The sequence below is a fragment of the Haemaphysalis longicornis genome, unplaced genomic scaffold (genome assembly GCF_048455015.1).
Source record: "Haemaphysalis longicornis isolate Haplotype H1 unplaced genomic scaffold, Haemaphysalis longicornis Haplotype H1 scaffold_10, whole genome shotgun sequence".
In the NCBI taxonomy this organism is placed as follows: Eukaryota; Metazoa; Arthropoda; class Arachnida; order Ixodida; family Ixodidae; genus Haemaphysalis; species Haemaphysalis longicornis.
The window spans coordinates 14,206,343-14,227,887 of record NW_027526204.1 but is presented as its reverse complement, the minus strand read 5'-3'; the positions used below and the strand labels follow the sequence as shown (position 1 = coordinate 14,227,887).

At 47.8% G+C, this 21,545-nt stretch overlaps 1 protein-coding gene across 1 annotated transcript in view; it reads left to right on the top strand.

Moving 5' to 3' along the window:
* The window catches only part of LOC144159725 (uncharacterized), a 33,987-nt gene extending 13,452 nt beyond the window's left edge, over positions 1-20,535 (top strand). Inside the window, exons 2-5 of the mRNA XM_077691428.1 lie at positions 5,598-5,737; positions 12,109-12,304; positions 14,385-14,482; positions 20,357-20,535. Coding sequence (XP_077547554.1) covers positions 5,598-5,737; positions 12,109-12,304; positions 14,385-14,482; positions 20,357-20,438 — 516 coding nt within the window. The 3' untranslated portion in view covers positions 20,439-20,535. The remainder of the gene's footprint in view (positions 1-5,597; positions 5,738-12,108; positions 12,305-14,384; positions 14,483-20,356) is intronic.
* The last annotated feature ends 1,010 nt before the right edge of the window (positions 20,536-21,545 follow it).

The following is a 21,545-nucleotide window of genomic DNA, read 5'->3' as shown; positions in this document are numbered from 1 at the left end:
ACCTTATATACTATTAGGTGACCTGAATGCACACAACTCTCTCTGGTGATCTTAAACAGATGCGCGGGGTCGCCTCATTGAAAGGTTCTTTAACATCATCAGGAGCATGCCTATTTAACAAGAAACAGCCTACATACCATAACATAGCACACAAGGCTTACTCACACCTAGACTTAGGTTTTGGCTCAGCAGTTCTCTTCGCATCCCTGTAATAGGAGGTGGACACCAACCCGTACGGTAGTGACCACTTCCCTACCGCACTATCATATATAGGCCGAAAGAGTTCCCCTTCCCACGAAAAGTTCAATGAAGCGAGAGCTAATTGGAACACGTTCACAGAAACATCTAAACTACACCACACATCCATAACACACCTACACGTAGAGGAGGCATCCCAACTGGTCACGGCGCACATTCTTGACGCCACTGAAAAGTCCATTCCCCAGGTCTCCGTTGCCCTGCGCAACCAAAGGAGGCCCTGGTGGAACCAGGACTGTAGGCAAGCACGAGAGGCCCAGGACAAACCGTGGGGTATCCTTCGTCGATACCCTACTTCAGACCCTGCGATACATATGTGGTGCAGGCTGGAAACCTCTTTCCCTCTCACAGTCACCTCACCCTACTTCAGATAACGTGATATCTTTCAAACGAGCGAAGGCCCGGGGGAAGCGCGTGCGCCGTGAGGCAAAGAGGGAGAGTTGACGACCATCCATAAACTCGTCAAATTCTTAAACTCGTACACTGACACAAAACAAATTCTGGACACGAATACGTAAACTTAAAGAGCAACAGACACACAGCCTGCCCTGTCTGTGAAGGAAAGTTTGACATCCACCTAAATGCAGCCATACGGCTACAAAGGAAAGCTATACAGCTTCCTCAGAAACTTCGCAGTTGAAGAAAAATTCGTCCTGGTCCAGGATTCGAACCCGGGACCAGGGGTTTCCCCAGGCATCGAATCAAGGGGGGGTGTCTCAATGGCTCTGGGGGGGGGGGGGGGTTCATAAACTAGAAAAGCTGTTTTTTTATCCCACTAGTTAAATAATAGACGTCTGTTAACCAAACGCTCATCCCCGTGACGTACGTTTTTCATTTTCTGTATATATATATATATATATATATATATATATATATATATATATATATATACACCTGAGGGGCGGTGCTGTCTATTCAATCTAAGAAAAAAAAACAAATTTAGAGAAATTCATTTTTTACCATGAAAGGTCCGTATTCAGTTTTTTTTTTTTAATTTCTCGCCATTTTTCAACGTATAAGGACATTTTCGAACTTGTTACCAGGGCCAGTGACGAAATTTGAGTACTTGAAACAATGTTTACGTAGTACACGAATTATGCAGCACGTATAAATCAGGCACCGATTGTATGCTCCCGATTTATTAAAACGCCAGGATTAGCTTCCGAAGCGCTTTTCGCTACTCCCTGGCTGGTAGCAATGTGCTCGCAGCGTGGTCAGCCTCAAACCACTTTGCCCCTTTCCTTTGAAAGCCTTTTTTGTGTGCACATACGAACTTGCCACGAGCTGTCGAAAAAAAGGAAATAAATACGTGCAACGCTAACATCAAGCTCGGGGGGCGCACTTTTGTTTATTTTGCCCGAGGCTACTGCCAAGAATAGCAGCCGGGCAGCCCGCGCATGCGCAGATCGATACTGAAAAAGGTCCATACAAGGACTGACAAGAGTGAAATTTGGGGATTCAAGGGGGGGTGTCCAGAAAAACTAGGGGGGGTCTACACACCCCCTAGGGGGGGTGTAGGGAAATCACTGCCCGGGACCACTGCTTAACCGGAGCAGTCGCTCTACCAACTGAGCTAACCAGGAGGCTAGTCGTTAGCAGCGCGAAAACGAATTGATCAACAACTCGAAGTGAAGGACAGGAGTGAAACGACCAGATTTAGGGGAAATCCCCAAGGTGGAGTAAGTTTCTGTGAAGGAAAGTTTGACATCCACCTAAATGCAGCCATACGGCTACAAAGGAAAGCTATACAGCTTCCTCAGAAACTTCGCAGTTGAAGAAAAATTCGTCCTGGTCCAGGATTCGAACCCGGGACCACTGCTTAACCGGAGCAGTCGCTCTACCAACTGAGCTAACCAGGAGGCTAGTCGTTAGCAGCGCGGAAACGAATTGATCAACAACTCGAAGTGAAGGACAGGTTCGTTCCTGGACCTGGACCAGGTTCGTTCCAGGTTCGTTCCAGGTTCGGTCCAGGTTCGTTCCTGGACCAGGACGAATTTTTCTTCAACTGCGAAGTTTCTGAGGAAGCTGTATAGCTTTCCTTTGTAGCCGTATGGCTGCATTTAGGTGGATGTCAAACTTTCCTTCACAGAAACTTACTCCACCTTGGGGATTTCCCCTAAATCTGGTCGATTCACAGCCTGCCCTGGTTAGCCCAACAGGGGACACACTCGAAGACCAGGCTAACACACTCGCTCAACACTTTCAACACGTGTCCAGTTCCGCACGTTACACAAACACTTTACTGAAACATAAAACCACCGCCGATAACAAGACATTGTATGATAACAACAGGTCCGCCACTTCTTATAACTCTGAGTTCTCGATTCATGAGCTGAGGGCTGCTCTGAGCGGCTGTAAGCCGTCAGCTCCGGGCCCACACAACATAACATATACAATGATACAACACCTACACATAGACACTCTTGTAACACTCCTTCACCTTTACAAGAAGATATGGCTCTCGGGGCACATTCTGAGGCCTTGGAGGTAAGCTATAGTGATTGCTTTTCTGAAGGAGAAGAAGGACCCATCCTCTACCGCTAGTTATCGCCCCATCGCCCTGACAAGCTGCCTGTGCAAGCTCCTCGAGAAGATGATTAACAATAGGCTTTGGTACTTTTTGGAGTACAACGGACTTCTTGAGAGCTGCCACGCAGGCTTCAGGGCGGTGCAATCTACAAATGATCGACTCGTTGCCTTATAATCCTACATCAAAGATGCATTTATTCATAAACAGTATTGTATGACAGTATTTTTCGATATTGAAAAAGCGTATGATACTACATGGCGCTATGGAACTCTTAGCGACCTTAAGTCTTTTGGTTTGTCAGGCAACATGTTAAATACGCTTGCGAGGTACATGTCAGAAAAACCTTTTCGTGTGAGAGTGGGCAATACACATTCCCTAGTTCACGTCCAGGAAAACGGTGTGCCTTAAGGGTGTGTTTTGAGCTGCACGCTGTCTATTATAAAAATGAACTCTCTTGGGAAAGGGTTGCCACCAACCATTTCTTACTCTATGTAGACGGCCTTCAAATCTCCTTCAAATTCTGTAATATGTCCGTTTGCGAGAGGCAAGTCCAGCTTGGTGTGAACAAACTCGATGACTGGGCAGACAGGAATGAATTTAAGCTTAACCCAGAAAATTGTACTTGTGTTGTATTTCCAAGGAGGCGAGGAATCCGTGCTGATACTGATGTTAAGCTTAAAGGTGTCTTAATCCCTCTCAAAAAGGAACACAAATTTTTAGGTATTGTACTTGATGAAAAACTGACAGACACTCTTTCCCCATATAAAACACCTGAAACAGAAATGGCTGAAAACCATGAATACCCTGAAGGTCCTCTCGCATTGCTCCTACAGACCCGCCGCGGTGGCTCAGTGGCTAAGGCGTTGCGCTGCTGAGCACAAGGTCGCGGGTTCGATTCCCGGCCGCGGCGGCCGCTTTTCTGATGGAGGCGAAAAGCAAAAACGCCCGTGTGTACGAGATTTCGGCGCACGTTAAAGATCCCCAGGTGGTCAAAATTAATCCGTAGCCCTCCACTACGGCGCGCCTCATCGCCTGCGTTGCGTTGGCGCGCTAAACCCAACAATCAATCAATCATTGCTCCTACGGAGCGGACAAACAAACCTGCTTCGTGTTTTTACCAGCCTTGTTGGTTCACGGTTGGATTATGGGAGTGTCGTGTATGGGTCCGCCTGTAAAACTGCTCTGAAAACGTTTGACCCAGTGCTGCACTTGTGGCTCCGTCTTGCATCTTGTGCGTTCCGGACGAGTCCCATTCAAAGCCTACAGGCAGAGTGTGATAGATGGAGCCTTGACAACCAGCTTTCTTACACTTCTTGCTGAATGCTATTAAGGCGACTTGTGTAAAAAATCACCCATGTAGCTTTATCATAAACAACATCTCATCCGATCCGTTGTTCGCAGCACGGCCGTCGATACCCGCTCCTTTCTCTATCCAAGAGAGAGCCCTCGCTGAGAAACTAGGGATTTTATTTGAGAGAGCATGATATCTTCTATTCCTGACTTCGTCTCGCCTTGGGAGTGGTCAGCAATTTCGTGTGATGTTTCTTTTAAACATATCGACAAACAAAATGCCCCCAGCGAACTTATACTGCGGCACTTCCTACAGTTACAACACAGATACCCGCACACCGCCTTCTACACCGATGCTTCAAAGTCTACTTCGGCCGTCGCAGGTGCTGCACATGGCTTCAACTTTACCAGGACAAAGACATTACACAGAAATTGCAGCATTTTTACGGCAGAAGCACATGGTATCTTATTAGCAGTACAACACATTACACAAACCAGAACAGAACACTCCATTATCTTTACAGACTCTCTAAGTGGGGTAACAGCCTCACATTGCTTCAGACCTACGAAAAACATTGTCCTCCAGCATCTAATCAAAGGTGCAACCTTCGCTGATCACTCAAAACTAAAAATTGTTTGCTGGGTTCCACGTCACAGTGGCATTCTGGGGAATGAAATTGCTAACCAAAGTGCCGCTGTGGCTGCTCTCCACAGTAGCGTGAATGTACCGGGTGTTCCCTACCTCGACCTGAAGCCACTGGTACGTACAGCTTTGCGGAAACCTTGGCAGGAAACTTGGGACACACAGAGAACAAACTCTAGACTATGAAGCCACACTTAGGTAGATACGTAACAGACAAACAAGACAGACACACGGTAGTAGCCTTAGCCAGGCTACGGAGAGCCCACACCTATGAACACATTCACACTTGCTCACTGGGTCATCGAGACCCCTGTGCGGCAGGTGTGGAGAGGGCCTATCCGTAGTTAACATACTAATCACATGCAAGGCACTCCACACCACACGACCCAAACATTTTCCAGAAATCTACAGACAAGTCCCACTCCACCCATCGCACTTCTTAGGCGATGAACCAATGTTTGCTGTCAACGGTGTTTTCAAGTATCTCTCACAAGTTAAATTTCTGAATGTCATATCGTATCATGCATAATCACAACCTGGCCCTCTACACCAGGCATCTCCATTGTCTATTTGTTTTTGCCTCTGTTGCTGTTCAATTTGAGTATTCACATTTAATCTGTGGTAGCTAACCATTTCTGTTTGGGGCTATTTACCCCAGTTGGCCTTGCCTCATTAAAATGCAACCATTATAATCAAAGAATAATTGAAGAGTGAAGCTAATATGAGATGCGCACAGAAACTGAGAAAATACGCAATGCCACCATTGGTATCCGCCTTCCGTATGTGGCGCCCACCCTTTGTTCTACTCGTGTCTGGATTTGTGTTGAAGAGGGTGACCAACTTCGCAGAAGACGACCGCTTCCACTATTCTTGCAGGGAGAGAAGGAAGAGCTGCCCCTGACCGCGCCTAGTGACATCAACATGACGATGGCTGCCTTCCGGGATACATTTGGCATCGTCCTTACAGTTTTCAAAGATGAAGCGGCACTCTGTGTGGCGTCCAGTTTGCATTACCCGTAAGTGACGGCGCGGGCTGTTTTGTCTTTTTTTACTCTGTTCACTCACAAACGTTAGCTCCGTATTGGCTGGTCTTTGTGCATTGTGAGCCATGTGGCGTCCTAATGTGCGCGCCAGCGTTTATTTGATATTACAAATCGGCTGTTACGTAAGTAAGCCACGTGACTGTAATAGTTTGATTATGTGAGAAGCCCACACCTTCCCCATCAGAAGGTATACAATGCCTGTCAACGCGTAAATGCGGGCTAGTTGGTTCGAACTGTGAAACATGGTTAAGTAGCGCGGTAAGGACGGGACAAAAGTAGAGACCACACAGGACTAGCGCTGGACATCAACTGAATTTTTACTACACGTATCGAAATATATATACAGGAGCGCGCATGCGTGAACATGCTCAAAGTACAAAAAAAATTATGACAGGGTCAAGTGGTGCATTCCGTTACACACGTGGCAAGTTCGCATTCAGATACTCTATTTCTTTTTTTTGTCAAACTAATAGATGCTGTGCGTATACACACTTATCACCGCCTTTCATGATGCGCCACGCTTCACACAATTCACGGCTGGCTTGGTCCTTAAAACAGCGCAATATTTGTTTCGTCTCGTAAAGTGGTACACATTGTCGAACGCACCGGCAGCGGCGGCAACGGTCAGCTAAATGGCCCCCCGCAGCGAGCGCTTGAACAGCTGTACGGTGCTCCCGGAGCCTGTCGTTAATGCACCTACCAGTCTGCCCGATATAGCATTTTCCGCAGGATAGAGGCACTTCGTATACAACAGCTTGTTTGCAACCAACAAACTCCATGGCATGTCTCTTAGCACAGCGATTGCCCTTTTTCTCGCCATTCACCGCGGAGCACATTCGTGCTAGTTTATCGAGGGCTGAGAACACAACGTCGGCACCACATTTCCCCGCAACCTTTTTAAGACGGTGGGAGAAATTGTGCACGTAGGGGACGACCACAGGTCTCTTTTCTTTGCGAGGTTCATCTCGCCCTTGACGTCGTGCCCCTGACTAGACGTCACGCAATAGGCTTTCAACCACTGATGCTATTACTTTCGAGGGAAGCCGGCATCTTTGATCAAGCGTGCAACTTGGTGCTGAACACTATCAGCGACTAGGTGCTGACATGACTTCAGCATGCTGTCAGCATGACATGTCAGCATGCTGACATGCTGACATGACACTGCCTGACACTGACATGACACTGATGACATGACACTGACATGCTGACATGGCCCCCTGCAAGCTCGCGGCCAGGCATCTCTACGAGTGCGCAATACGTAGAACGGCCGACGCGAGACGATACGTTGTTGTCGCGGCCGCTCGGTGCGTCGGCGCTCGAACGAATACGGCGGCTGTGCGGCGCGCTGCAAGCTCGCGGCCGGGCGTCTTAAGGAGCAGAACGGCCGGCGCGAGACCATGCGTATTGTCGCGGCCGGTCGGGGCGTGAACGAGTACGGCAGCTAGCTGTGCGGCCCACTGCACGATCGGCCGGTCGAATTTTCTTGAGCGCGAGCTCTGCGGCGACGCCAGGTGATACGCTGTTGCTGTTGTCACTGTTAAGGCCCGTTCACACTTGCGACGAAAGCGAGCGAAAGCGACGAAAGCGAAGGAAATTTCTGTCGCTTCCCTCGCCTTGCATCGCTTTCGTTGCGGGACGAGAGCGATCGGTCTCGACCAATTTTTTTCGCCTCCGTCGCCCCGTCGCTTTTGAAGCGGAAGCAGGAGGCGAGACTTCCTGACCTCATATCCTGCCAAAGCACCCGGATGCTGCGTCTCCACAAGCGGCGAAACTCCCGTGAAGTCTCACTCCGAGCGCGAGACAATAACAAGAAAAGCAAAAAATCGTCGTCGCCGTCGCTCGATGTCGCGTGCTGGTGTGAACAGCAAGGGTGGCGATCGCTTTCCCCTTCGTCGCTTCGTCGCGTCGCTTCGTTGCAAGTGTGAACGGGCCTTTACCGCGCGGGTCGTGGTGCGGACGAGTACAGCACGCGGCGCACCACACGGAATCGATTCAGCTCAAACAACTTCGTCAACAAACAAATAAATACTAGCCGCTGTTGGCAACATTTCTCTTGCCAGTTAGAAAAAAAAACAAAACAAGCCATATTTTGCAGCACTGAGCCTCGGGAAAGGTCACTGCTTCACGAGTGAAGACCCTGCAGTGCTTTCGCCACTGCATGGCATCATTATCTAAAATTTGGCGCGGGCACCCTGCTAACAGGAACAAAACTGCCCGTGTAAACAAAAATAATAAAATTCTGGATTTGAACTTTCACAACATGCGCTGAAACCGAATTCTTACGCCCTAGCCGGCATGTTTCGGCGCTTCCCTCCCACTGTTGCTTTTTTTTTCTTTTCTCTCACAAACACAGGATGGTTCGATCGGCACAGGGCATATTAGCTGTGCCGACGCCCATACAGCGCTCAACACTGCCTTTTGTGCACCCAGCTTCGCCACGACGTCTCGCGATGCCTGTGTTTTCGTTTTACCGGACGACTACAGACGCGTATCAGCAGCTCACAACGAAGTAATAATGGTTGCACGAACTTCCCAACCGCTTTTCGCGCATGTTTTAAATGTCCGGAGCAACAGATGACTCGAAACACATTGAATGCGCGCCGTCTCCTCACAGGCAGCCGTGGGAGAATCCGCCGGCTGCGCCCCCTCGATTCCTAAGTGTAACGTCACTTCCGGCCGTTCGTAATGGCCGCCCTTTTTTTTCCAGTTTCGGTTGGGAAAGAGCGTTTTTGACCTTCGTTTACGAGGCAGCGAAGCACATTTGGGCCTTCAAATTTCGCTGGTAGCAACTTTTAAGGTTATACTACCGGAAAATAGTGCATTTATGGAGCCGAAAATTTTGTTGCAATTTGCTTTTAAGAGCGCAGCGGTTTTAGCTTGAGTTCCATCCCTTCGTGGCATCGCTCGAAACTCGGCGCAGCAATGTGGAGGGAGCTCAAATGAAGTTTACCCGACTTGTGCGCCAAATCATCCCTATGGAATGGGGTGGCTAAAAACTTTCTTAACAGCTTTCTTAAGAGCGGAGCGGTTTAAGTTTCAGTTCCATTCCTTTGTGACATCGCTCAAAACTCGGCGCAGCAATGTGGAGGGAGCTGAAATTCTAGGCCATGAAATGAAGTTTACCCGACTTGTGCGCTAAATCACCCCTATAGAATGGGGTGGCTAGAAACTTTCGTAACAGCTTTCTTAAGAGCGGAGCGGTTTTAGCTTGAGTTCCATCCCTTTGTGGCGTCGCCCAAAACTCAGCGCAGCAGTGTGGAGGGGGCGAAAATGCTAGGCCGAGAAATGTGAAGGAGACTTCGAGGAGGCAAGGAGCCCATGAGCATGTGTGGGGAGTGTGCGCATCAAGAAAAAAAAACGCTTCCCGTGGTCAGAATCGAACCTGGGTCCCTCGCGTTATTGATCCGGCATTTACACGATTGCGGTACCATCGCATTAGGGACGCTCACCATTTTCTTTAGGTGTTCTTTTTGTTCATAGAAAGGCATCACTCAGAACTCAACACAGTAAAGTTAAGAAGGGGCATTTCGAGACCAAGAAGTGTGATGGCAAGTGGCGAGGAGGCAAGGAGCCTACAAGCAGGTGTGTGGAGTGCGCGTAGCGACGCTGGTGTTCTAGCGCGCGCGCGTGGCAGATGGCTGCGGTTAGTGGTGACGTAAGCTCTGACGTGTAGGTGTTGCCCTATAGTTGGGAGAGATGACATGCTCTCGGCGGCATCAGTGTCCGATCTACCTGTAAGATCTGAGCATTGCAGAGTGGAACACGTTACCCGAACGCGTAGTCTCTGGAACAAACTTGCATGTTTTCAAACAGTGCTATTATCATATCTTCCTAATGAGTACGTTACGCAAATCGATAGAACCTGACTTTTTCAGTTTAAAATCCAGTTTTTAATGTTCTTGCATCCTCTAGTCTATTGTGACTTCGTTCATTTTGAATATTATGATGTGTAAATTTTGAAACGAAATGTTTCACTCACTAACTGTGGCTTGTCTTTGTTAAAACACATTTTGTGTCCTTTGAATGGGCAGATGGTAAGTCCTGAGCGTAAAAATGGTATTGTTTGCTTTGTGTATGCATATCTTCTAACCATATTGTTGTTTACATGCTGGCCCTAAGTATATTTAGCGTTCACGGTTTCCTTTTCTTAACCCCGCCTATGCAATGCCCTTCGGGCCTTTAGGGCATCTAAATAAAATAAAAATGGCCGGACCGAACAAAATGCAAGTTAATGCTATTGAAGACCAACAGCTCTGCTGTTTCCTCAGTCTTTGCGGCTCAATTGCGAAGTGGCCGAATTTTTTTTCCCCGCCTGGTCTAGGAGCTGGTATCATTGCTGCACTTCTGCAGTTCCATTGACTCTCCACCCTTCTTAGCTGTTAACGGACAATTGTTTGCAGTTCATGAAGCAATGGGGGGGCTGCAAAAAGTCCGTGGGCTCGGCAGAGCTCCTTTGTGCTGAGCTGTTGGAGCAAGTAGACATGTTCGCACCTTTATCGATACCTTGTTTCGTGTAACTGCTCTGTGATATTCAGCTCGCCGTGGATTCAGTAGGTTTAAGGTCGCCTGCAGCTTTTCATCCGAACGAAGTGAACCCTAACGCGAGAAGCTCGCAAGTGACGCTACTTCAGCATAGAATATGAACAAGGAGCCCGGTCTCGAAACCGGTGGCAGCAGAAGGTGAGACATTTCGAGGCTTTATCAAGGGTGAGAGCTTTTACTTTCTCCCGCGGAGTTTTTTACAGTCTTGGGTTGGCAACTAGTGGCGCAGCGTGTATTTGAAAATTGAGCAATTGGCCAAGACAAGCTATGTTCAATGAAACAAAACACTACTTCGGACCGTCAAAAGTTCGAAAGCCTTGAAAAAGCTCAACTGGAGCTTGAAAAGGTTGTTTTTGCGTGTTTCTGGGGCACTAAGCAAGCGAAGGACATTCATACCTCCTAGACTGACAATGACTAGCTATGGGAATGCATTGATTTCACCAATGACGGGAAGACAGCAAAATATTAGGCTGCATAAGTTGAACGCCAGCATGGAAGACGCCAGAAAAAGTAAGGAAAAGGAAAACCATCAGCACACAACTAAACAAAAAATAAGGGTACACAAGAAGGGTCGCACTGGTTTTCTCTTTACTAGTTTACTAATTCGCCCAATCTTCTGTTTTATAATGAAAAGAAAGCAAGAACAGTAACTCAAGGCGAACCGGTCGCCCTCAAGCTGCTATATAAACATGTGCAGATGGACAAGTGCATGCTGTGTTGGGCGGGTGGACGGCTTTCACCAACCAATCTGCCTACCTTCTAAAAACGAAACGACCTTCATTGAATTCTTCGTCGCGAGAAATTACACGCGCTCAGGTGCTTTCGCGGAAACCGACTAACCTGGCATGGCCACGTACGGCCCCGGCTAGCAACACCCGTAAACGAAGAGCTACCCTCAGGATTCTTCGCTGTAAAAAAATGGCTGACGATTGCTACACCCCTAACGCGAAATTTGTGCGCAGCCCAAACTGCAGTCTTCGCGTACACGGCACATAGCTGCTGCATCTCAGGAAGTGATCGCGGGATCAGCGAACGCACGGCGGCGCGCGCTGCTGAGCTGTTATCTTGCAGCGCGTGGTCGCCGCCGAGAATGTTGTAGCAAATCGTGTTCGAACCTCCCGCGCAAATGTCACCTGGTTAAGATGAGCCACGCAACAAGAGCGCGACGAAGGAAGCGAGTGCTAGGCTTCTGTGGCGCGGGCTCGGCCTACTTCCCTCCCCTCCACCCTTTCGCCATGCTTTCATTCTCCACTTTCCTGCGATCTCACAATCGGCGGCGCCTACGCTATCACAGCTATCTCGTAGCGCGTCGCGTCGCGCGCCACCTCGGCATACCGCCCTCCCCTTCACACTTTCGCCACACTTTCCTCCTCCGATTTCCTTCGGTCTTCGGTGTTCCCTTCGTTTGGTCGATTACGACGCCCGCGAGGTCGCCAAACCACAGTATCGGGCGCTGAACTGCTGTGTACTAAAAGATTTCAAGGCTGCTGCGCTTGGACTCAATGGCTTTGCAAGCTTATCAAAAGGCTAGAAAGACAACACTAGTCCTTTGTGCTGCTGTTCGAAGTATAAGCGGTTTCCACTCCAGCTATGCAGCACCAACCAGTCCCTCTACAGATGCCCTGTTAACATTAATTAAAAGACCATTCCTTGACTTTTCTCCTCAAACACTTGTCAGTTCAAGCCATTTGCAACAAGGGCGCCTGCTTCTGGAAAAAATTGTTTCTTGATAAGCTTGCAAAGTTCTTGCGCAGCGACTTGGTGGTCGCATTCTGAAACCTGTCTCCCGTTTCGAACCGCAGGTGGGGCAGCCAGTTCTTGACGAAGTCCGGACTTCTTCTGAACAACTTCATGGCCGCCTTCCCAAAACACGAGCTTGGGCCCAACAAACGGCCCCGCCCAAATGCGGCCACCGTGGCCGTCACCAACTCCGATATGAGTAAACTGGTCGCAATCCTCGGCAGCGCAGGTGTACTAGGCAACTCCCGCATTTCGGTGGTGAGGGGCCCAACGTAACTCTTGCTTCACGGTCACGGGTGGAGGCCCGCAATTGCACTCAGCTGTTGCGGTAGACTTCAGAAAATACGACCCTGGGTGCCGCATCATCGTAGGCGCGGTTAGACTGCCGTTTCTAAGAGAAACATGACTCCCGGTATAGCCATTTCTTGGAATGTATTCAAGAGACGACCCTTCTCCACAGACTCTGCAGTATCCAGCTTTCAGGCATATGTAAACGGTTGTCACGAATTCGCAGTATCAACTCTAGTGTGATAAACCGCGACAGGTTGGAAGGTAAATTTCCTATGAATGTCGGTAGCTGCGGAAAACAACAAACATCGCGATGGACTATAATCGCTGACAAAAATCAGCCGCGTATCTGCTGACTTCACTACAAATGGCGTCAACAGGTGATAGTCTACAAACATAAAGGCATATCTTCTCTCGGTCAGTTGTTTTGCTGAGTGTGAAACATTTAGCGCACGAGAAAGCCGTGCACGCGTAAAACATTTCTCCAAAGAAATTATTGAGTTTTTGTACGTATTAGAGGGCACGCATCAGGTGGATACGGTGCGGATGCATTTGCGCCTGCATCCGCAGCGGCCGCCAACTGCAGCGTCGGACTTATGCGCGCCGTTCGCTGCCGCGGTTTCGTCCTTCGGTGATGCGAAGTGCACGAGGGCAGGTAGAGCGGCACCACATAATGTGAGTGCGTTTACTAATATATCTGTTGACGCCACTACCGATAATCGGGTTGAGACGCAGCGAACGATGGACGCTGGCGTGTTTTTTTATTCGATGCGAGATGCGGGCGCCAAGCGTATGCGCTGGCAGAGTGGCTCCCGACATGGCGGTTTTCAGTGTTGCCAAGCGGAGAAATCGCCCGCTAAACTTTTCGCCCGCTAAATCGCCCGCTAAACCTACACCTATACACGACGCATGCGCAAGCCACAGAGGTCACTGAATATTATTGGGAGCAGTGTGCTCGTTGAATTAAGCCAATAAATCGCCATTAGTCCTGCAACACGGCAATGCTCAGGTGTTCGCGCATTTGTGCCATCATAAGCAATATCATTCAAGGATGGTAGCTGTTTAGGGGCTCACAATATCCGGCACTGATGTTCGTCAAGTCAGGCGAAGGTACCCGCTGGGCCGACAGATGGCAGGAGGTTATAGTCTTCGGCCGCCCCTGCCGCAAAAATACCTTTTTTACCTCCTTTCTCTTGCGCTCTTTTCCTCCCGTCTCCCTCCTCCCATGATAAACAGGGTGGAGGTTCGCTTCAAGCCAGTTCCCCTGCCCGCGTTCCATCTGCTTAAACCTTTACTCTTCGACTTCTTGGAATGCCGCCACGCGGCCTAGGGCTGGGCACGAGCGCTTTTTGAATTTTTGCTTAAAAACATAGTTTTCGACGGGTATTTTTTGTTAGCTATCGCAAACATCAAGCAGCGTCGTAGTTTTCATGAAAGTAACACTGAAAATACAACTTTTCTATTGATGTTTTGGTGAACTATGTTGACATGTATGAAGTGTGTTTCCAGATTTCGTGGTATGGAAAAGTTTTGCGCATAAATACTTCTGGTTGAATAATTTATTTTAGTTTTTGCCTGGGCGGCCTTATCGAGGAAGAGACAGGCAGAAAGATTCAAACAGAGACAAACCAAAATTTTCGCGTTTAAATAGCCGAACAAAGGCTGCCTCCTTCAAAATAGAACACAGTTATCAGCGCTGACGATGGAACCCAGGCCGCCGGTTTTAAATCCCCAATAAAATCCCCATTTATAAGAAGCGGTTATACCATGTTTGCAAGCAACTGTTTTTGTGCACGCCAGTTCGCAGTAGATGTAAGTCATGCTGTTAACTGCCTACTCCGTGAAGGGCTGCAGCTCGTAACGGCGATATCCGAACATGAAGTAGCGACACACGCCCTGCAGTCATTGCGTTTGCTTTATTCTCTGCAAGAAACCCCCTCGAATGGTACCACTTGTCTACGGCCATCATCTATACGTGCCATTCTCTAGTGAAAATGCACGGTGAAAGCTGGAAATTACTGTTAAATCAATTTTTTCCCTTGTCTTGCAGGTATATGGCTGCACGGATGTAGATAAATTTCCGGAATGCGTAAAGACCGGTAAACTGACTGCGCGGCTATATTCAAATACGAATGCTCCCTTACCTTGGTGGGTATTGTTCTGCACTTTGTAGTACGCATTTTGTGTGTGTACGAGAATATCCTCACAACTTGCCCCTGTTTGCGGTGACGAAAGTTTTCAATTTCCAAACGAACAAAAGATGGGGTACATCTGCCCTGCCGCTGTACCACATCTTTTGTTCGTTTGGAACTTTGCGCATCCTACGAAAACTGAGGCGGCCGCTGCGTGCTTTCAGTGGTTTCTCAAAAAATGAAATCCTTGTATATTCTGCTTGGATGGGCTGCTCGCTCCGAGATCGACATCTGTGCGCTAGTTACTATGTCTGCGGAGTTAAGAAAAACATTCGAAGGGCTCATCGACCAGATTTAGGGGAAATCCCCAAGGTGGAGTGAGTTTCTGCGAAAGAAAGATTTACATCTATTTGAATGCAGCCGTACGGCTACAAGCGTTCTTTGTAGCCGTACGGTTGCGTACAGGTAGATGTATACTTTCTTTCATTGGAAGGGCTGTCCGACAACCGTGATAGAAGCCATGCACCGGATGCAGATTCCGCACTACAAATCGTTCTTTACTCTAGCGAATGTTATTCGGATGGAATTTATACTTCCTAAAAAACGTTTAAGCATCTGACTTTGACCATCTGAAACTGCGTGTCTAATTCCTGGTGCAGGCGCAGCTGTGGTGCTTTTTCTTTGCATTTGGCCTGCGACTGGCAGGGTACACAGACGTGCCGTTGCCATGTGCGCTGTACAACCGGTCACTGACGCAAAGCAGTTAATTGGATATATTCTTAAGCGAAAGCGATTGGCGTCCTGTCAAAAAAATGACACCACCTTTCCGCGAGGGAACTCTGAGTTGATGCGAAGTATCTCGGAGGTTCCGAAATGTTCACGAGATTGGGTATCCAAATAACGGAAAATGACGGAACTCCGGACGGCGCAGCGTGACTCAACCGAAGCAGCAACTGAGGGAGCGGCGCGCGGACCAGGTTTATTATATAGAGCAGATGGAGTGGAGAGGAGGAGATGAGAGAGGAGACGCGCATGCGCGCTTATCGCGCAGCTGCGGTGATGAGTAGCGCGCGCGCTGTCGCACGGCTGGCGTGGAGAGAGGGAGAGAAGGAGAAGCGCGCGCGCTATCGCACAGCTGGTGGGGAGAGGGGGAGAGGTGCGGACGGACGACAGACGGACGACGGACGACAGAACCGAGAGGAAGAGATGGTTTGCATCTAAATACTAGTGCCCGTAGGATTGGTCGACCGTAAAGCTCTGGTCAGATCTCTGGACACACGGCCCATCTGCGAAACCGGCCTACCATTGTGTCAACATGGGCGCTTGAAAATCCCGAAAAATGAACGGTTCTAAACAAGGCAATACACGCATGTATCATGAGAAGGCGTAAAATAGTGTATACCTTTATCTCATAATTCAAAGCGCGTATCGGAAGTCATTCAGATCGTTCGTAGATGCGTTTACTATGAGCACTGTAAAACGCGTCGCATGGGTTCGTTTTTCGTTTCCCATTTTCGTCTTTGAAGGTTTGACTATCGATTGGACGCATATTCAGCGAATGCGGGATGCCCTTTTGGCTTTCGCGCTTGTGTTAATCGTCTTTAGGAAGGGGTGGTAATTGTTTTCGATACAAAACAACAATCTCTTTTCACAGAAAAAATCCTACAACAGGCACATAAATACTACCAATAAATTACATTATCTTGTCACCCTGAATAATTTCTTACCTATCACCTTACAAATTTGTTAGCCTCACTTTTGTTAAAAGTAAGCTTTAGTTAACGCTCAGTCGCTGCATTATTGCTCTTACCACTGCAATTCCTTTTGCGATAGCTATACCGGATTTGTGCATTACAATCAGTATTTCATCGTATCGCCTGACCACCGGCCATCGTTCTGTGTGCGACATTGCGGAATCTTATAACAGAATATGCTGCTACAAAATGAAAGGTAAATTTGACGCGTGGAGCATGAGATGGGACTTTTCTTGTGTAGGCGCTCTTTAATTCGTCCACAGCAGTACACCCTTCCGGAACGAGTAGCAGCAGAAGTAATGTAGCGAGTTGGGCAGTCAGTAGAAGTGCATCTCCGAAAAAAAGCACATCTGAAAGAGACAAAACTGCAGAACAAGAAGAAAAGATGATCGCTGGGCGAATGGGGCAGTGTGAGGTACCAGTCTGCCTTTCTGCACGTGTGATCTGCTTTATTACTGTTTCTGCTTTCAAGACAAGGTCGAGAGCTGCAGTTTCTTGCCAAGGGATTACGTACGCACCTGAACAGTTTTCCCTATCATATTTGTTGTTATTTGTATATGTAAAAAACCGAACTTGTCCACTGTACTGTCCTCAAAAACTGACCAGGGAGCTCACTTCCTTCGCATTGATGACACGTGTGGTTGTGAAAGGCAGGGCAAAGAACAGTATAGAGCAATATCCACGTTTGGGTGCTTTTTTTTTACTTATTCGGTTTTACTTACTTTTTTGCGTAATGTTTTAAAGCAACATGATTCGCCTTTTCTTTTTTGTTGTTTTCCGTGTAAACACATTTTTTAAGAAAACTGGCGCATTTGATGCCCCGTGCTATATCTCTGCTCCGAGGCGCAGCTTATGTTGCATGCCAGCAGTCTTATTTTAACCAGCTCGTGATAGTAAACGTGTATCAAAATATTTATACACGGACGTTGTCGATTTCCATCTACTTCAAAAATAACCGTCGTGGGGAAGGAAGATCGGGCCACTTGTGGTCAGCAGCAAAGGGCTTAGCCACTGAACAGCTCCTGCGGTCACACTTGTCAAGTATTAACAATTTCCAGGTGTCAGACCTTTTAAACAAATTATGAAATGCAAAACGTTTGCACACATCGGGTGTGGGCTTTCGCTGTTGCGCAGCCTGCAGCCTGGTTGCTCCAATAAATTCGCAGCTAGGGAAGGGCAAATTCGTTTTATATCCCGAGCAAGCTGAAGAGAATGACATTTCGTTTGGTCACCTTGCACTACGCTCGCGCTCCCAGCAGCAACAGACCATTGCTACATTCGTGCTCATTCATTTCCCCTGTTGTTACATAGAGCGTGATAGTGTTCGATTGTCTGGAGGGAAAAGTGGGCGAGTGGGTACTCAGTTGGTGGTACGTGAAAGAAAAAAATGCATGAATTGCATTCACTGCGCAATATCAACAACGGAGGGTCGAACCGTTTCGGCATGAACCGGTAACTGTTATTTCTTTTTTCGGTTCAGTTCCGGTTCGTGTTCAGCGTGCTCAAAAATAACGGTTCGGGTTCGGGTTCAGTTCCGGCAAAAATACCGGTGCAGTTCCGGTTTTAGGTTCGGTTCGGTTCCGGTTCGACACCCTGATAAATGTATAACTATATTTGTAAATGTGTCCGTAAATACATATTTATCTGTGCAAATGTACTTTTATATGGACGAAGAAAAGATAAATGAATTGCATCATTTGTTATTTTTATTTTAGCAAAAATAGAACACGTGACGACTTCTTTTCTAATGGAATGTGTTTTGTCTTGTTTCCGTGTAACATGCAAACCGATTGCATAGCCTTGTCTGGTGTTCCGGCTCCTCCGGCATTGTCAAGCTGCAAAAATGGCTTTTACCTGAGTAACCACTCACTTCTGGAAAATAAACAGATTTGATTTGAAAAAAAAATTCGTCAAATCCGCAGTTCGCGTTATTTACAGAATTGCCTCGTCTTGCGGCACATCTTACGTGTGCCAAATATTGGCGCTGTTTCAGTATTAGGATCAATTAGCATAACAATGTTTGCAAAGATCTGCAATGGCCGGACATTGTTGCTGCCCACTGGGCAGGGTGCACCATCACTGGAGCAAGCACCCACGTTCTACGAACGAGTGGGTGCGGGAGGCGATTGAGGCCTTCAACATGCTCTCGTGGACACATGGCGTATGTTTCAGCCTGCTGGGAACCTGGCAGACTAATGGGGAAGCCACTGCGCTCACAAAAAAATTTAAGAGCCCATGAGCACTTACTTATTGAAGTTCCACCAGGATTCTACCCTCACTACCACATCGCATGTTTATGCACAGAGATCAGCACTTTAAATTAGTTGCGAGTTTGTGCATCAAAGTATTGTCTATTTCTCGTCCCTGTGACTCGTCCAAGAATGCAGATCACGCTGAATTTAAGTACAAAACGTTGCCTTCGAGCTCCTGTAAAGCCTTTGTAAGGCCAAGTCGAACTGAGCTGGCGATCGGTATGGAAAAGAGGCCCCTTGTGGACACCACGTGGCTTTGAATCCTCATTTATGAACAGGAAAATGTCGGCCAGTTGTGATGCATTCTAAACCACGGCTTGAAGGGGCTGTGAAGACAGAGGTAAAGTTGGGTTCATTCGAAAGACCACTTCGACCCGATAACAATGATACCGATTTTATAGCAAGCCTAAAAAATAGTCACAGGGAGATATCAAAGAAAACGTGTGAAACAGTGGTGACTCCGCAGCCAGTTTCTGTCAACTTTTCTATGAAGTCAAATAATATTGTCTCCGATTGGGAGCAGTAGAACTAATCAATCGCTAAGACACATAACTGGGCTATTATGGTGGGTACCCACTTCCGTTTGATCACATCACTTGAATGCTAACGTGCCATTAACACCCTGAACATGATGTTTTAGTTCTGCCCATACGACGTCACTCGTGCCCATAACACATCACGGGTACGCGAATTTCAAATTTGTTTTATATTTCGTGCGTTCTTTTGGTAAAAAACGTCCTTCGTCGCTTGAATGGAGCTGAGTGAGCTACTTAAGCCTTGTTCTTTCAAGCTAAACAAAGTTTTATTTTGTCTTCATGGCCCCTTTAAGCCATCAAGGCAAGTACGGAAGATATACGGACGGAGAAAGCGCTGACCTGAAACTCATTTTTCCCGGAAATGCGCTTATAAATTGAACAAAAAAGACAAAAAACGCTGAAAAATCAGCAGTAAAAAAGGGCCTCACAGTTAACAGTTACCGACATGCTCCCTGGTGAAGTAATTAAGTCTTTCTTCCTGAATGTAAATGGATCGCCAGTTCAGGAATATTGAGACTGCTGGTGAAATCAGTGAATCGGCTACCATCGATGAGGCAGTAGTTTGGGAGGCCTGTTTGCGAATACTTAGTATAGGAATGAGGAGCAGCAGAGCCCGTCATGGCGGCATGACACAAGGAATCACCGAGCAGCACTGACGCAATGCGGTCGCCTGCGCCGTGAATTGCGCGCGTGTTTTCTTTTAGAGATCAGCAGTGTTGGTTATGATAGCAGCACAGAGTTGTGCATTACAGGTGTTCACACCATCGTTAACGGAGGAAGGGGACAAATGGCCTAAAGCAGATAGTCATGGCTAAGAGTGGAGTGGCGGACACTGCGTTCCTGTGATGGCTCTAGCCTTCTGCAGGAATTGACTGAGGTGACGTAGCAGTTGAGCGCGCATGAAAATATTCTGCAGAAAAGAAGCTGAAACATCTATGGAATTTAGGCATCGCGGCTTCTCAACACTACAAACAGGGAAACCGCGTGCTTCTAGTCTCGGTTCTTGCAAGTCCTGGCTACAGCTCGGCTACTAGGAGCACCCTCGCAGCTGTTTCAAACGTGCACCGAAATGCCGACGTGCGGGCGCTTTTGTTTTGCCACTGAGCTGCCTTGGTGGCTAAGCCATGCGATTTTTTCGACTGTGGCGGTAATTGTGTGGCTTGCATATTCTTTGCGGATGCCTGTGGGCGCCAGTGTGGGGGATCTCGTGTCGTATGCGTGCACTTTAACGCAGATCCTTGTTGCAAGGGACTCAAATAAAACATTTTCCAGGTGCTGTAGCAAGGCTGTGTAGAGCCTTGAAAAAGTGGACAGTAATCCGAGATGACACGCTAGCATTCTGTTCCAGGGATGCACCGCCGGAATCTGACAGACAAAAATTGGAAGAGCTGAGTGCAGAGGACGAAGACGAGGAACTGGAGGCCCCGTAGTAGCCAATGGCAGCCACCTCCAAGGCCATGTATTACCGCCTCTTAGGGGAGGAATTGCTTGCAATCGAGGAAACCTGACTTCTAACGACAATAAATCACTGCGTCTATCTGGCCATCAACTGTTTCAGCAGTCGAAGCAAACCTTATTTTTGCAGATGTACATCACATAACATGAGCATTCTGTACAATATGACGAAAAACAGCACTTAAACGAGAACGAAAAAAAGAAATATACAAGCATGAGCCCTGAATCCCTTTATTTTGTGTTCGTTTAAGCGCTGTTTTTTATCATTATGCAGAACCAACTAGCCCAAATTTAAACCTTAGTTATCATTCTGTTCCTATTAGGGTTTGAGGATCAGGGGTTGTCTTTACACACTTTTCTTGCTGAATAGCTAGCCGAGCTTGTAGAGGGGTTGTAAATATGGCGTCCAGGATATAACAGTAAATATATTGGACCCGTGGAAAACCCTAAACGTAAACTTCAATATTATCTCAAGCTTCAGGGTAACAGGCATGCATTGAGAATTGTAATTCTTTTACCGCCTTAAGGTGCCTCCGGCTACAAGGTAGGGTTGCGACAACATCGCCGACCCTGCTTCAATGACCGTCGTCGTGGTCTGGCATGGAGCTGCTGAAGTGCTTGTGTATCCGTGTCGACGACGAGGTGCTAGAAACAAACCTATACCGGTTTATTTATTACGAAATGAAAATCATAACGAACTTACAGCGAGCAACACTGCCATGCACGACTTCAAATCAAAACCCACTCCTGCAGCAGAATTGTAGTCGAGGTCTGCTAACCAGATTCTGAGAAAGGACAACGCGTGTGGGTTTTCGAACTCGTCAGTCAGTCGGTCGTCAGTCTTTCGAACGAACAGCGCAAGGTGTCTGGAACCCATCGTGACCACATGGGCGCCTTTCTCAAACACAGGCCAGCTAGCGGTGAGGAGTCAATAGATGAGAGTAGCTGCCCATTTGCACACGGTGCAGGCGATTATACCTCGGTGCGCCAGCTGCAACGCGGCGAAATGTTCTTTGGGCGCCACCCAAGGTGCTCCCACTAAGAACAGGTGCACCACGAACTATCTGTGCCCCGAGCGCTTT